This window comes from Agelaius phoeniceus, chromosome 18 (assembly GCF_051311805.1).
Source record: "Agelaius phoeniceus isolate bAgePho1 chromosome 18, bAgePho1.hap1, whole genome shotgun sequence".
In the NCBI taxonomy this organism is placed as follows: Eukaryota; Metazoa; Chordata; class Aves; order Passeriformes; family Icteridae; genus Agelaius; species Agelaius phoeniceus.
The window spans coordinates 5,511,675-5,527,983 of record NC_135282.1 but is presented as its reverse complement, the minus strand read 5'-3'; the positions used below and the strand labels follow the sequence as shown (position 1 = coordinate 5,527,983).

The 16,309-nt window shown below is 40.5% G+C and overlaps 1 protein-coding gene across 3 annotated transcripts in view; it reads right to left on the bottom strand.

Moving 5' to 3' along the window:
• ZNRF3 (zinc and ring finger 3) overlaps positions 1 to 16,309 on the bottom strand; it is a 66,564-nt gene that overhangs the window by 14,593 nt on the left and 35,662 nt on the right. For all 3 annotated transcript variants that reach the window (XM_054646058.2, XM_077188032.1, XM_077188033.1), the window contains exon 2: positions 15,808 to 15,933. In XM_054646058.2, the coding sequence (XP_054502033.2) occupies positions 15,808 to 15,933 (126 nt within the window). The remainder of the gene's footprint in view (positions 1 to 15,807; positions 15,934 to 16,309) is intronic.

The window sequence follows — 16,309 nt, the reverse complement described above, 5'->3', positions numbered from 1 at the left end:
TCAATGGCTCCACAAAGCAGACATTCCCAGTAACTTTTCAAAATCCTATTGCCTTTATGGACACAGAATATAAGAAATTATTTCTCCAAGCAATGACAGCTATCACCACCACAGTACTAAACAAGAAGGTACTGGCCCTCCACAGAGACTACCAGAACTTGAACTTATATTGAGATATAAGAAAAACAAATAAAAGTAATAAATTATGAAACATTACTCAGCAGTTTCCTGGAAAAACGTTGGCCAATACAGAGAACTCAGTTTGAATATATAAATATCACTTGCTTTGCTCTATTCTCGTATTTTATTTTAAATCAAAAAGGCCCATCAGACAGCACATGAGGGAAACCAACTCCCAAATTAGAGCTTTTTCTCAGCCCACCAGGTATTTGTCCCCTTTGAAGTCGGCACACCTGGTTAATGACTAAGAACTGTTGGGGAGGAAGAGTTGAAAGGAATCCACCACCCATTCTCCTTTGCAGTAGCCCTGAGGTGAGGGCTCATGCAGGTTTCCCTAGAAGCAGCCCTCACAGACACACACTGCTTATTGAACTGCTCAGGCTATTCAGATTGCTTTTTCAGGATGATCAGTCAACAAGCAGGGCCCCTTGATCTCTGAACAGATTTTAAAAGAGATTTTTGCAGATCAGCGCTGATAAAAACTCCTAAATTGGGTGCATACACTGAACGAGCAACAAGTTTCCACCAGCAGGTGTTAAGAAAGGAAAAGCACCGAGTAAAAAAAAAAAATTATGCTGCGGAGTTTAATGGCAAATAGGGGTGACTCGTGTGGCCATCATGCCAAGTGTGGGGCTCGTTTCACCGGGGCGAAAGGGGGTTCGTTTCACTCGTTTCACCGGGGCCAAGCCGGGCTCGTTTCACTGGGGCCAAAGGGGGTTCGTTTCACCGGAGCCAAGCCGGGCTCGTTTCACCGGGGCCAAGCCCGGCTCGTTTCACCGGGGCCAAAGGGGGTTCGTTTAACCGGGGCCAAGCCCGATTCCGGCCGCCTTCCCCCGCTCGCCCGGCCCGCGGCCCTGAGGGCCCAGCGGCCGCGCACAGCGCCCCCCTGCGGCCGCAGCGCCCCCGCGCCGGAAACGCCGCCTGGCCCCGGCCACGGAGGGGAGAGGAAGGGGCCGGGGCCGCGGAAAGAGCGGGGAAACGCGGATTTACTGGCGTTTAAATGCTGATACCCAAGAAAAGCCGCTGCTGCCTGGAGGTTTGCTCCAGCCAAACTTCCTCTGCCGGCGGCGCTGAACATTCCTGCACAAGGTGCTAAAGAGGCACGGCCCGCAGCGAGAGCTGGGCCCAGCCCTCTCCGGCGGGCTCGGGGGCCGCCCGACGGGCCAGGTTCCGCCGGCTACAGATCAGAGCGCGGCTGCCTCCGCCTCCAGCTCGGCTGTAAAACCGGGCACTGTGGAGGGAGGACACCAGGGCGAGCGGCCGCGATCACCTCTGCTCGCTAGGCATTGCCCTCCTTGCTGGAGCGCACCTGTGACCGGGGCTCCGGGCAACCCGAAACACCTGCGGGCACCGCCGCTCCTTCTGCATCCCCGAAAATGCCGCAGGAGAGTTAAAGTCAAAACGTCTTTGAAAATACCCTGTCCACTCCTCAGTAATCAGGGCAGCTCAAAATAGCACAGCAATGTTAAGTCCCACTTAAAATAATGCCAGTCTGTAATAGGCACGTGATTTTTTTCTTTTTGGGCTAGCCAGCATTTAGACTCCCTCAAATCATTTTTCTAAGCAAAGTGACCAAACCTACATCAAAAATAAACACAAGCTGGATGAGAGGGAAAAATAAGCTCATACTTTTACATTTATAATACTTGTGGGAAACAATCAGACATTTCCACAATTCAATTCCCATTCATTTGCCAGGCGTATTTCTTTCTGTGATTGTCTTCTGTGGCTTAAAACAAATTGGCTATCACTATGTATCAGTATTCTTCCCCTTTTGTAAAGACTAATAGAAAACTAATAGAAAAAAAAGGTAATTGCACTTCTCATAATTCAAGTGATCACTTTGTTCATAGTGACAACCACCTCTCAGTCCCTCTCTGTGTTCAGAATCTAGAGTTTATGCTACTACAGAACTATGGACATTACCAATAAAATGCACATTAAATACTGTCTCAGATGAAAATCTGGCAGAATTTACTAGACCTTGTAATCTAGGTAAGATAAGAGGATTTGCATGTGACAGAAGCACAAGAAAAATACCTCTCCACATCTCCAGGCCTGAGGAATTTTAAGTTATTACCTCAAAGAACACCAGAAAGATTTTAAGAGCTTTGCACTACCTCCCTGTGGGCCAGGCAAATACAATAAGGAAGTAACAACTTCCTTGATGAGGCAAACTTTCATCCCAAGGGACCAGATAATTATTAAACAGGTGCACTGTTCCTCTCGTTCACTCAAGTCAGGTGGGACAGCAACAATCAAACAGTAAAGTTCAGCTCCTTCCTGACATCTTGAAGGACTTTGCATGCTTGCACAAATGAACATGGCAAGCATCTCCTCCCCTCTGCTTTCTAGTATGGTTTCATTCCAATTATTGTTTCAGTTAGAATGCAACAGTGGAGAAACCATCCTAAGAAAAGCCGCTTAACAAGATTCCCCTCTAAGAGAAAAATCGTACCAACAGCATCAGCCTTATTCATTACATTTACTTCTTTGCCAGAGTTAGAATTCCCTGACAATATCCAGCAGCATTTGCACCTGAGGACATGACACTTTAATCTAATGGATTTCAGAGAGTGAATAAATTACAGATGAGAGAAAGACCGAGGCTTAAACTATAGGTGGGGAGATCAAAGTTCATTAAGCACTGCAAGCTCTGCCATTTACATCAACATAGTAATGCATTACACATCTATTAAGAGAGTACCTTTTGCTGAAAATGGCTATTGGCACAGCCAGATTACTACTTATAAATAAACTTTTTTAAGTTAACATCCTGGATAATACTGATGGACTGAAGGGAAAAAAGTATGCTTTAAAAGTATTGGCTGCCTGTATAAGCCACAGACATATCCTGGTGATATAAAATGACCTTCTCACAGATATTTTTACATTAAAAACTACCTAGCCCTCCTTCCTGGATTTGTTCACCCAACTCTATGTATTATCTTTTTGGAACTTAGTACACTCTAGTTAACAAATATTAATTATAATTATGGTATGTGCTACATGAGCAGGTAGATTTATTCCCTGGGTTAAGAAAATCACAAAGCTGGGGAAGAGGAGGTTGGGCAATGGTTTAAGGAATAACCAGTACAAATGCCAGTAAACTCCTTTTAGCAAACTATTCCATTGGGTGTCAGCATTATTAGCTTGTCCTCCAAAATGAGGACACAGTACACAGAGAACAGTCCTATGGATCCCAAAAGCAAAATGCTGCTAGAACTAAGGGTAACAGCACAGCTCCAACAGGTATAAGAACAGCTTTTTCCCACTGCCATTCCTTTTTTCAGTACATCTTGGTTTTTGGGGCAGAAAATATGGTATTACTCTAAATCAGTGCACAGACTGTTGAACAGAGCAGTCAATAAAATTGATTTGTATGTCCTTATTTAACTGACAACTGACCCAGCCTGAATTTTCTCTGTCAGTTTCTGAAGGTTTTTTCCGCTTCAGTTTCTCTATGAACTAATAATTATTGAACTTGGGGCATATTTTCTGGATATTCCCAGCCCATCAGTTAGATCCAATGGTCTCTGTCAGATCTCTCTACATGGTGGAGTCAGTGGCCATTAATCTGACAAAAGAGTGGGATTATGCAAGCAGTGTTAAGTGGAACGTTTTTCATAGCTGATTCTATCATCAGCTGTCTTCTGGTGCTTTGAAATAAGAGAAGTCAGCCTCTCACCCAGTGCACTGGTAACACATGAGCAACACTCAGTGACATGCAATTGCAAACTCTGTGACTGCAAGGAACAAGATTTTCAATGAAAAGCTGCAGTTTCTTGTTTTACTGCTCTGGAAAAGCAGTTCAAGGATTTCAACAATCTTGACTGCTAGGGAATACAGCTGAAGGAATAAGGTTTCCATCTGCAATATTTCACCAAAATAAATGATGGGTATAGCAACTCAGTGGTCTTGGTCTTCTCTTGAGCAGACTCAAAAGTAACAAAGTCTATTCCAATTTCAATTGATTTGCACCTGTTTTCTCTATATCAAGTGACACCACAAAGATACAGACAATATTACTGAGATATGATACAGACTATGCTGTACCAGGTTCTATAATATTGGCTTTTGTAGTAGAGGTTTGCTGTGGTTGTGTGGTTAAACTATGACACTTCTGCAGACTTGTCTTCATTTCTTTTTTTTTTTTTAATTTTTATATTAGCAGAGGACAAGTTTGGTGCTGAAACAAGCATTAGGAGCCTACCTTATCAGGGTTTCACTTTCTCCAGTTTTGAGAAAACCTCAGTTAAATGTGGACAAACCCAGGAAGTCCTAATGATGAGGAGACCACTGGTTCTTACATAAATGCATGAAGAATCTGCAGGTTGTGACAAGGAGATGTTGCCACTGCCACTTTGCCATTCCAGTCAGCTGAAATGTATTCTGACCCTGATGCTCTCAAAGCCCTAAACTTCTTCAGGAGAGAGGAATACCTTAGAAAACCCTATTAAAACAAGCAGTGGGTATGAACTGCACCCCCATTCTATGGATGGCAGCACTAGATTTTTCAGAAATGGCATCACATGAAGCTAGGCAATAACATCCAAACCTGCTCATCATTAAGAACCCTACATAAAACCCACAGCACTGTGCAAATACACCTTTTCTTTGCAACTGTGAAAATGCAAAAACCTGTTTCTCTCAGAGCTACACAGAATACAAACAACATCTGAACAATCCAGGCCTCTCTCTTTTCTCCCCCCACACTGCTATCAGGTTCAATCAATCACAAAAAAATACCTTGTCCCTTGAACCAACACTGGAGCTAGCAAGCCAGGCCACAGGCCAATTCTGCAGGGCAGAGGAGGAAGGAGAAAAGGACAGCCATCTACTTTGCAAACAGCACAAGTTACAAATTAACCAACTGATGCTTCAGACCTGTTAATGTACAATTCCCTGGTAATTCCAGAAACTCAGTTAAGCCAAGCATAAACAGGATGCCATTTCAAACCTTTTCTGAGATAATGAAACTGCTGTCTGAATATTTCTGTCTGAAAACAAAGGCAGAGAATCAAAACAAGACAGTCAAATTCCCATGTATCACACCAGCAGAAAACTCCTTCCTGACTGAAATACTCAAATTCTCTGGCACCTTGAGATATGATTTATACATATGCCCTATAGATTCTGAATTACACAGCATTACAACAGTTGAATTAAGACGTATAGGAAATGTGAAGCAGCATTTTAAAATTTAAAAGCATCATCACAATTTAAAACCAATGTATATTTCAGTAAATAAAAAAAAAGGAACCTTAAAAAGCAGTTTTGAAAAAACTATCACCTCATGCTGGACATAATCACATGAACTATATATATATATATATATATATACACACCAGTATGATTCATACCACTCAGTACTGAGAGGCTCTCAGATGATTTAAATGAAGAACAAGAAAACTAAAGTGTCTCTCTTTTCTGGGGTTAGGGAGAAACGCTGTTATCAGTTCTGAGTCTAGACCGAGTAAAAACAGTAAGAAAAGGACATTTCTTTAATCCTGAACACAGCAAAGCCTGCTGGCTGCACATCTCTTAAGATCCATTTCAGAGTCATGGGACTCGGTCCCAAAGGCTGAGCTCTGCTATCACCACACTGCAGCCCAGCAGCCTTGTTGCTATGACAAGGCACAGGCACAGAGAGAAGGGTGAGCACTGGGAGGGATCAAAGGAGGGGACTGGGGTCTTGAACTAGATTACAAATTCACAGAGAACCCAGCACACTCAGCAAGAAATGGGTGGCTGCATTCACAATTGATGGTTAACCCCCCTTCAAGCTTTTCCCAGAACTTCTATATACAGTTACCTTTGAAATATAATGGTCACAGGATGAGGATATTTTATGTACTAAGTATGTGCTATATCATAAGCTATAAAATACTACTACAGCCAATCCAGATAATTCTTAACCTTTTCACTGAGGGTGCACTGAAAGTAGATGGATAGAAAACCAAAACAGACCTAAGATAATTGTGTAAACATACATGCAAGCATGTTGTGGTGCTGAAAGAATAAAAAACAGATATATAAGAAATGATTGGAGGAGTTGTAAATTAAAGAAACTATTAAAGCAGACCACTATAAAAAGGCATCCCTGCAGTACCCAAGCTGTTTAAAAAGAATGTACTGAAGCTCCTCCTATAGGCATGTGCTCTAACTTTAGAATTATAAACTGCTATTTATGTACATCAGAAGGGAAAACAAGGAATTATAAGAATTGTCTTGTATTTAGAATAAGAAGTGGCAAAACTTTTTAAAATTGTTAAAAAGAATTCCACCTAACCTCAGTCAGTGTAACGGGGAATGCTTAGTATCATGTCTTGCTTAGCCTCACCCTCAGGAAGCTGACCTTCATCAATAGGTTGGTATCTACTGTGAGCAAGGACATTTTAGAGATAACAAAATAATCTGAGATGATGAAACAATAAATCCATATCTCAATAGTGACAGAAAATGCAGTGCTCTTGGCAGGGTTATTAAGTGCCTGCATGCAATCCCTAGCAGTATGTTCAGATAGACATGATATATACTAAGATGAGTTGAGAAGAAGCAAAGGTATTTTCATTTCCACACATATCAAAGTGCTGCAGTCCATTGCTCTGGAGGTTCTGTCCTCTTTGGTAGGGATGAGCATCTGCATCCAAGAGTGCAGAAAGGCATCTAAGCCCTATTGAGGTACTTCAATCTATCTGAATAAACAAAAAATCATGTGGGATTCTCTTGGAATCCAGTAGGATACTGTGAGATCTTTCCTCTCTACTACTAGAATCAGCTTGGATAATAAGTTCAATAGTAAAAATCTGCATGGTGGGCCAGTATTCCAGTTTAGCTAGCAACTTTCCACGTTCATGGCTGGCTAATCCAGGATGATATGGCCCTTCTTCCAAACAGTCATCCTTGGTTTTGGATTAGTTTAGTTTCAAGGTCCCAGACTGTGGTGGGCCCTTGTTGTTAGTTTGTTGACTCTGTAAAAAAAAAAAAAAAAATTAAAAAATGAAAAAAAAAGATAAAAGAAGGGGAAAACAAAAATGAAAAAGGTGGAGGATTTTTGTTACAAAGGGAAACTGGAAACTTCTCTCCACGCAAGCAGAGACATGGCTGTATTGCAGAGGCCTCGGGGCAAGGATTAAAGAAAAACAAAATAGAAACCCTTCCATCTCTAATTAGGGTCTTCATTTGCCAAAGAGCCATTCCACAGCGGGAGGAATTACATTCAAGCCGTTGCTTGGATAACGTCTCCCAGCAGGTTGGCTCCTCAGAACAGGCTACTCTGAGCCAACAATTTCTGGTTACTTGGAGGCAAGCAGCCTGCATATTGTTTTAACTGGCCTGGCTTTTACAGCCAGTTTTGCTGAAGAACAATCTTCTATTCAGAATGCAGAGATAAAAGCTTCACTTGTTTTGAATTTGTCGCCAGTTTCTTTATCCCTTTCTTTTTTTAAACATGGGAATTATAGGTTCTGGAGATTGCATTATTTCCCTTGTAGACTTCAATGTTTTTCTCCCTCTAGCCACTTGATTCTTTGCCAGTGAAGGCTGCTGTCTGGAGTCCAGCCATTCATCAGCCCCTACCTCATCATTAACACTGTGGTGCTGGCGGTCACAGCTCATTGCTGGCGACAGGAAATCCTAACTTGCAAGAGGTTAACCACAGCCCATAAACAGTCAGACTGGCTCATTACACCCTTACACTCAGCTGAAGCGACCCTCTGGGAGTTTCAACACCATCCATGGACCTCAAGTCTATGGATTCTGTGCTCTTTGCAAATACCTCCTCCTCCCAACACCCATTTAAAAGCTCACTATTTGGATCCTCGGTGCTAAGGCCCATCTTCCTATCCCAAAGGGACCAAGTTATTTGAGCATTTTGAAAAATTACATGTCTGTGATGAGTTCTTTTGGCTTACCAGTTGAACAAACCACCAATGGGCCAAGAACTGAGACATTAATGCACTAAAACACATACGTTCTTGTGATATTTTTAATACTCTCTGTGAGAGTTTCATATCCCCACTGAACAGTTCTAAGGCCACAGCAATGCAAATACTAATAATGTGTAATTAATCTGTATAACCTAATTCATGTCACAAACACGTCCAACTCAAATGTTCAAAAACTAACCTGCTAGGATTTTTAGCAGCTCAGTCAGTACTCCCTACACTGACTAAAAAGCACTTCCTACTCATTTTGAGTTCACAGGATGATCACTTGTTTCATTTGGAGTCATTTCCTTGAACTCAGTACAAATGTTAAATCATCATGTTATCCAAAACCGCACCTCTAGATATCACCTGGTCATCAAAAAGATAAAGTGTTTAGAGCAGAAAAACATGTTCTGGCAAATTATCTCAAAGCGGTAGGATATGAAGCACAATTTGTGTAATTTTTTTCTCTTTCCTTCCTTTCAGTCTTGTGAAAATCATTGCAAAACATTCCCACTTTATGTCTGTAATTTCTCAGGATCCAGCTTTTTACCACTGTCAATTGTATCTGTCCAATTTTTTTTCTGAATATTGGAGTCCCTCTGATGCAGCTCTGGTTACATTCCGAAGTTCTCCAATTTCTTTCAAAGCCTTCTGTCTCCTAGTGCACCAAAATTAGGCATGTCACTCATCTGTGAAGTCCTAAATAATTCCATTCCCTGCCTCCATATCTGCTCCTTATTTTCTTCACTTTCTGGTCCATTTATCTGATTCTGCTTGCCAGGGTTCTTTTGTGCTCATTTCTGTACTCCAACACAGCACCATTTACTTGCTCTCTCACTTTTCTGTTTCAAACACTTGCCACTATGCATTTCTCCTGTTAGAGAAATAGGTAGAGTCTGCATGTAAAACAAAAACAACTCTAAATGTTTGAAAGGATTCCAAGACACATAGAATAATGAGGGTCCAGAAACTTAAGAGACATGAAGCATTTATATATTATTATTATCATTTGTAAGTGCAGCATGCCTTAAATAATTGTTCCTTAGTCTTTACTCAGCCCTTGACTTCCATTAGTTTCACTGGGAGATCTGACTGAGCTGAACTCCAGTAACACATGTAGTGCAACAACAGCTGCTTCTTTAGCTTAAGGGAGAAGCAGCTGTGCTCCACAGTTGGTTAGAAAGGAGTGAAGATGGTGCTGGGGACTGCTAAGGACTCAACTCTAAAAGTGGAGACTTTTATTTAAAGTAATCAATCCAACAATGGCAAATCTAAGGAGTGCCCAGAGGGAGAAACACGAGAGAGGGCTTTGTTCATGAATAGCTGATGCTTTTCCTAACTGTGGAGGCAACATGGAAAGAAAGTTAGTCAAATAATACAGTAACAGACTGCTGGCACTAGTTACCAATGGAAAGAGCTCAGCAGTACCCATGAATGAAAACCTGACAGAGCCACTTCTTCTGAACTGCATAACCTGATTCAGCCCTTGTTTGGCCCTTCCTTTGAGCTCTCTCCTCTTTGGCTTTGATCCAGTTCTTTTCTTTCCTTCTGCATCTTTCACCATACAGTCCATGCACAAACCTTTCCTCTCCCCACATTTCAGCTGGCTTGCCTGTCAGTTCTCTTTCCTGTGCTCAATCTCTCCCTTCTCTCCTCAAAGGGACTGCAGGAATTACAGTGGAAAGCAGAGATGGAATAAGAGGATTTAAAGAGGGAATACATGAGAAAGGTACCTATAAACTCAAGAATTCAGTTATAATGATGACACTGCTGTTTCATGCAGTGGCCAAATGCTCTAACACTCTTAGATGCAGCCTTTCTTCCTTTTTTCTTTCCCATTCAAACCCCCTTCTTCATCTGTTAAAACAGCCTTGTTGCTGGAGTATGGTCTGTGGGGGGTGAACAGGCAAGGAGATGGGAAGCAGAAATGCACTGAGCATTTGGCAAAAAAGCTCTTTTTTTTTTCTTCTTCTTCTTGTTTTTTCTCTGTGCCATTAAGAAAAGCCATCTTCTTCCTGGAAAACCATGTATTATTCCCTCTTCTGATCTCATCTATGCTGGAGTTTTGTTAGAATTCTAGAAGTCAATGTGTCTATATGGTGCAGATGTCTGATCACACTGCTAGCACTGGGGAAGTAAGAGAAATTAATGTCAAAACATAAATGACATCAAAAGTACTTGCACAAATAACAGTATCACTTCAGATATCATTTTAAAATATGTTTTATGGTTGTTTAAAATGGATTTTAACATTTCAGGTGTCCTGGAGATTATAAATGATGCTGAAGTGGGGAATAACAAGAAACAACCATTATAATATTACAGTACTTATGATGTTCTTTGGTGCTTTGGGAAAATTAAAATTTTCTCTTTCTCAATACATTCTTTAGAACAAACACACTAAGGACAAACACAAACATGGCAGGGATTACAATTACATATACTATGTTTTTTTCACAGTAAACCCCAATTTTAGGTAGTGCTAAGATAACAAACCTTGGAAATAAAAAAAATCAATGCCAAGTTAACGAAGACTCTTAAAGAACATAACTGATTCAGAAAGTCTGAATCCTTAACACTAGCCAGGATGCTATTTTTCCCCATTAAAACTCATATTCCTTTTTCATTACAGAACAATGGGGTTGATAAAAACAATAGTTTTTGTTTTGATCAGGGTTCTGCCATGCTTGACGTTGCAATACAGTTCTGACAGCTGGTCCACAGCCAGAGGAGTCTAGTCTCATTCAAAAAGCTTTCTTCTACTTCATAACAACTTCCTTCTCAACACAGAATGTCTGGGAGTTCAAAACAACCAATATTAAGTTTATACTGCCAAAAAACCTTTCTCAGTCTGTAGTCTGACATACATTTATACCCACACTGCCATCACAAAAAGTAGACCCTTATCTCCTCTTGTTCTTACCCCCACCGGACTCTACACTGTCAGCACAAACCTTCAGGTGAAATAAATAAACCAACCAGCCAAAAAAATCACTTGTATTATTACTTTTCATTCATATTGATTAAATTTTGCCACTAATTTTTGAGACTACTGCCTCAAAAAGAATTACAGATGCTTTTTGGATGCTGTTTGCAATGAAGAAACACAAGCTAACAAACAGAAGGTAGAAAAGGGCCTCCAAATTGTGGAACAGATACCAAAAAAAGGATGTCAACAACTTCAATGGATAGAAGAAGCTTTCCTGAAGTGACAATATTTCCTACTGCATGCAGCAAGGACTCAGCACAGGGTACCTTACTGCAGCTGTCACTACCACTTGAAAGTATCTGAACAAGCAAAGTTTTGGAAACATTGACCAATGGTTTTAGGCATGTCTCTCATTAATTTTAGATCTTAATCTATGGCATAGTTCAGTCCTAATTTCTGAACAAGTTTAGCATAGAAGAGTGCTTGCCTAAATTCAATATCCATTTCTACAGGAAATTATCCAAACTGTATATAAAACTATTAATTACAAAGAAACAAAAAGTATACTTATACTGTCAGCAACCAACCTGAGCACATAATTGATTGCTTAATTTAGGCTATTAATATAAAGGTGTAAGTTGCTTTTGTTTAATTTGCCTTTTTTTATTAGTTTTATTAACTCTGAAAGAAAAAGATTAAAATGGACTCCTCACAGGCCTTCTTGTTTCTCAAGTCTTAGAACAGATCTCTCTTTATTCAGGAACTAAACTACCAACATAGCCCCATAAATTCTTATTTGATTACCTTATAGGAATTTTTATACTTAAACTAAATTGTTAGACAAAAGGTTAGGAATCACAGTTCAACTGTTAAGTGCATTTTCAAGTTATGATGATTTTTGCCCCAGCCTAACTAGTATAATAATAATGATGACATGGTAAAACAAGAGATTCTTCTAGTTAGTACGTGTTTAAATTTTTGTAAATAAGCTCTTAGAAAAGAAGTGAATGGATATTGGAAGAACTGCCAGGAATTTCCTCATATTACAGATTTCTTTCATCTGAAGAAAACAGGAAGCTGTAGTAGCAGGGACATCCTGTCTTTGTTAGGTTATACTCAGATCCACATCCTCAAATACATATATCCTATTAATACAGGAGAAGAGCAGTCCCTGGAAGAGAAAGAAGAACTAAATCCTTTCTTGTGGACTTCAAATCCTGCAGAAAGGGAAAAAGTGCTACTTTTAGAAAATCTTCAGCATTTTCTCACTATCCTGTACTGAAATTAAAAAACAATGGTATTGCTGAATTGTATTTCAGTGTCTTGACAGATGCAATTTGCTTTGAAAATTACTGGGGTGGGGGAAGAACAGGGGTCTGCATATTGGAGAGTACAGGACACGTGCAGGTGCAGTGGATCACAGAATCCCAGAGTGGTCTGGGCTGGAAGGGACCCTAAGGAACACCCAGGTCCAACTCCTCAGCCCTGCCAGGATGCTGCAGGCAATCAGTATTGCAGGCAACCCTGCTGCTCCCTTCCTCCAGCACAGTGCCACTGCTGGAGCAGTGAAGGAGCCTCATTGTGCTGTGTGCAGAGGGAAGGCAGGAATTCCAGGAGGGGAAAGGTTCCCTTTGAAGCACATGGCACCAAGAGCTTCCCAGTGACCATGGCAACAGCTCAGTGGGTTCCCAGCCTGAGAACCAAGTTACTACAGCCATGCCTCAAAAACAAAAAAAGTCTGAAAGAAGGAGAGAGGGGGAGGTGGGGTTGGGGGTGTGGGGGAGAGAGGCTGAAGCAAAATTAGCCTGGCAGAAACTGAGCGGCTCCCTGGTAGGCAAATCCAGCCAATAATGCTGCTCGGGTTCACGGGGTTTCCTTTTCATTTCCAAAAGCTTTCTTCTTCCTCTGTCATTCCCCTTCTAGCCCTATTCAGGAGCTCATAAGATCAGTAAAACCCAGGCCTTTGCTTTGCCTGCATGCAGCATGGCCTCAAACAGGGCTGCACTGTGATCAAAGGTAATGGTAAAACACAGCTGCCACACACACTCCTTGCCTCAACCAAGGCCCAGTTTCCACAGGCACTCTTCACAGCAGAGACATTTTTTTAAACACTTTTATTTCCATTACATCATATAAAGAAGGACAAGCAATGACTAAGAAGGATGAGCAATATCAAAATCAATATGAATTACAAATCAATATGAAAATTACAAAATCAATATGAAAATGGACACATTAAATTCTGTATAGCTCCTTGTGGATAAACAACTAGAATAGAACTTCTAAAAACACAGGCCAAAGTTTTACTTAAAAAAACCAAACAACATTCTGCTCCACCATATTCCAAACTTTCAACAATATCACCTCTATGATGCCCCACCTTGGGGGCAGGTTAAATCAAACTTAATGAGGAACAAACTATAGGTTTGCACTCCTGGATTTCTTCCTCTTGTTCTATATGGAAAAAATTCCAATTCCTTTCCCTGTTCAAGATCAGCCCTCCCCCATTTTCCCTTCTTTTCCTTCCCCTACTCCTTTCCTTTTTTCTTTTCCTTCTCTTTTTCCTCCTCTCCCTCCCACGCTCCTTTCCTCTCCTCTCCCTCTCCCTTTCACATTTTCTTTTAAGTCAGCTGCCAAGTCCTAAAAATAACCAGAAGAAGACACATATACACATGCAGCAGGTTTGATATTTACCCAGGCAAAATAGTTTACAAGCCACACTGAATCCTCACATAGCAACTGTGTACCAAACTGCATGGAAACTGAACATTTCAGAGACCCAAACAATCACAACACAACTTATTCCCACTGCTAAGATAGTCAGGCTGGCTTAACTGATAGACCTGAAGGAAGCTCAGGGCTGATGATCCTGCTGCTATCTGCACTCAATATTCCAAGAATTCTGACAAGTCCTTCTAAATCAGGACATAACTTGAGCAGAGTGAGAACTCAGCAGAAGGGTTGCTAGCAAAAGATGGAGAGGAGAAACTACAGCAGAGAGCATGAAATAGGGAAGAAATATTTCAGGAAGAGGAGAATAAGTAGAGAAAATCCAGAACAATGAAATGCAGTGCAGTATTGACTAGAACCTTGGCCAGACTTTTTGTTCACCTGTTGAAACAGCTACACATAAACTGACACATTTGGAACTCTCTGCCCTAATTCTCTGGACACACCCTATGTCATATCACCATCATTATGCATCAAAGCAGATGCTACAGAGCTCCTGAAGCAAAGCCAGAGTCTGCTGCTCAGCAGGCCAAGCTTTAGGAAGCAAACATCAGCAAATACTGAGCTGAACTTATTCTGGAGATGGGTGTGGCTTTGGGGACATGGAAAGTATAGAGGACATGGTGGGATTTGGGCAAAAGCAGTGGGCCAGGTATAGAATTTTATCTTTTTTTTTGGTGCAGGGTAGCTCTGCTTCAACTTTCTTTATCCATTTTTTACATCTATTTCATCACTTAATTTTCAAGAGCCTGACAGATGGGACTGACCAGACTCCTTTCTGAAATGGCTTGCCTCAAAATTAAACTTACTCCTGGAGTTTGCTTATGGAGTATGTATCTTTCAGGACTAAATCTTTAATTCCCATCCTTACAAGACCTCATCCTCAGATTATCTTTCTAAGATCAAAGAAACAACACTTAGAATTTCTGTGAAACAAAAACAGTTTTCCAAGTTAGAAAAAAAGACCTGTATTATGCTGAAATCCAATAGAAAGGGAAGCCACTTCTTAAAGACCTGTGTTTCTCCATATACCCCAAGTTAAACCTGCAGCAACTTTTAGACAATTAGATGGCTTCCCATTTCCTTGGAAAGGTGAAGTTTTTAGAAGTTTTGTTTATAAATTTACAGAATCAAGTTTTACATAAAAAAGTCAACCTGCAGTTTTATTTGCTGCTTGATCCACTGCTAACCCCAAGTCACCAACACAATCCTACCAAATTTAGGCAGCTGGATTTTAGGATGAATTCCTGTTATGCAGTAGTTTTCAACTACTCAGTTACTGGTAGAACTTGTGGCCTATGCTCTTTCACACACTTTCAAACCCTCTAGACTTCAATGCCAACATATAATAACCTCAATACTCAAAAATTCTAAGGCATGAACAAAAGAAGGTCACCTTTCTTTTTTTAACGTATCTGGGAGCAGTAATGGCATATTAGTGACTTCACCCCATAAAACAAAGAGAAAAGTTTTGCATTTTATTTAAGATTCCAGAGGCCCCGATCCATGGTGAGATTCCAGGAAGATGAAATTTTTTATTTTTTTGACCAGTACAATAAAATTCACTTGTTATTAGAGATATCTATCCTGATATTAAAGTGAATAAATCTTTCTAGGTTTGAAAGTTTCTCTTTCCCCAAAAAGAGAAAATTGATGTATGTATTCTTAGAAAATTGTGCCTAAGGAAAACCAGGAAGATGCTTTCATTTTGACTGCTTTGACCAAGTAAGAATCACAGTTGCAGTTCACCCTTTCTACTCCGATACTGCTTCTGCTAAAAAGCCATTTTTGCTTTCATTTTTCTTAGGCTCCTACAGAACTCAAAAAGGGAATGCTCAGCTCCCCATCACCATCTCTATCAACTGAGTTAGGACAGCATATTTCCCTGAAGTACCTGGAGAGAAAACAAGCAAAACAGGAATATTCTGTGGAGTAAGGGGAATTTTCCCTGGGTTTATTTCTTGCTGATTTTTCTCAGAAAGGATCTAATCCTTCCAAGAAACATTTAGGTGCAGTCCCCAACTATCCCCTTACCTTTCCTAAGACAGTGAGGCATGGCTTAGGCTCCAACTCTGGCTGTTCCAATTTCACCACTCCTACCCAGCCATATTCATACAGGTCTTCCTCATCATTGCTATTACACAGTCCAAGTGGATGCATCTGAAACAGAATCAAAAAGAAACTTTTAGCCAATCATTAGAATTCAAAACCATACATACATAAAAAATAACAATAATAACAAATAATAGATTAAAGTATATTTGTTTTAAGTTAAGATACACCAGAAAAACTGAAAGGTAAGGCTGCATACATGAAGAATTCAGAACGTTTCTGAAGCATGCCATGAGTACAAAATCTTTGCAAATTTATGTAAGCTGTCATCTTGCTTATTAAAAATCATCTAAGGCTAACAATTAAATATGATTTTAAGTCCTTTGCTCAGATATAAAATTCTTAACTACAAAGCCCTCCTTGGTATTGCAAACCACCTTTCCTTGCAAACCGACAGAAATAATACAAACTGCTTGGCAGAGTC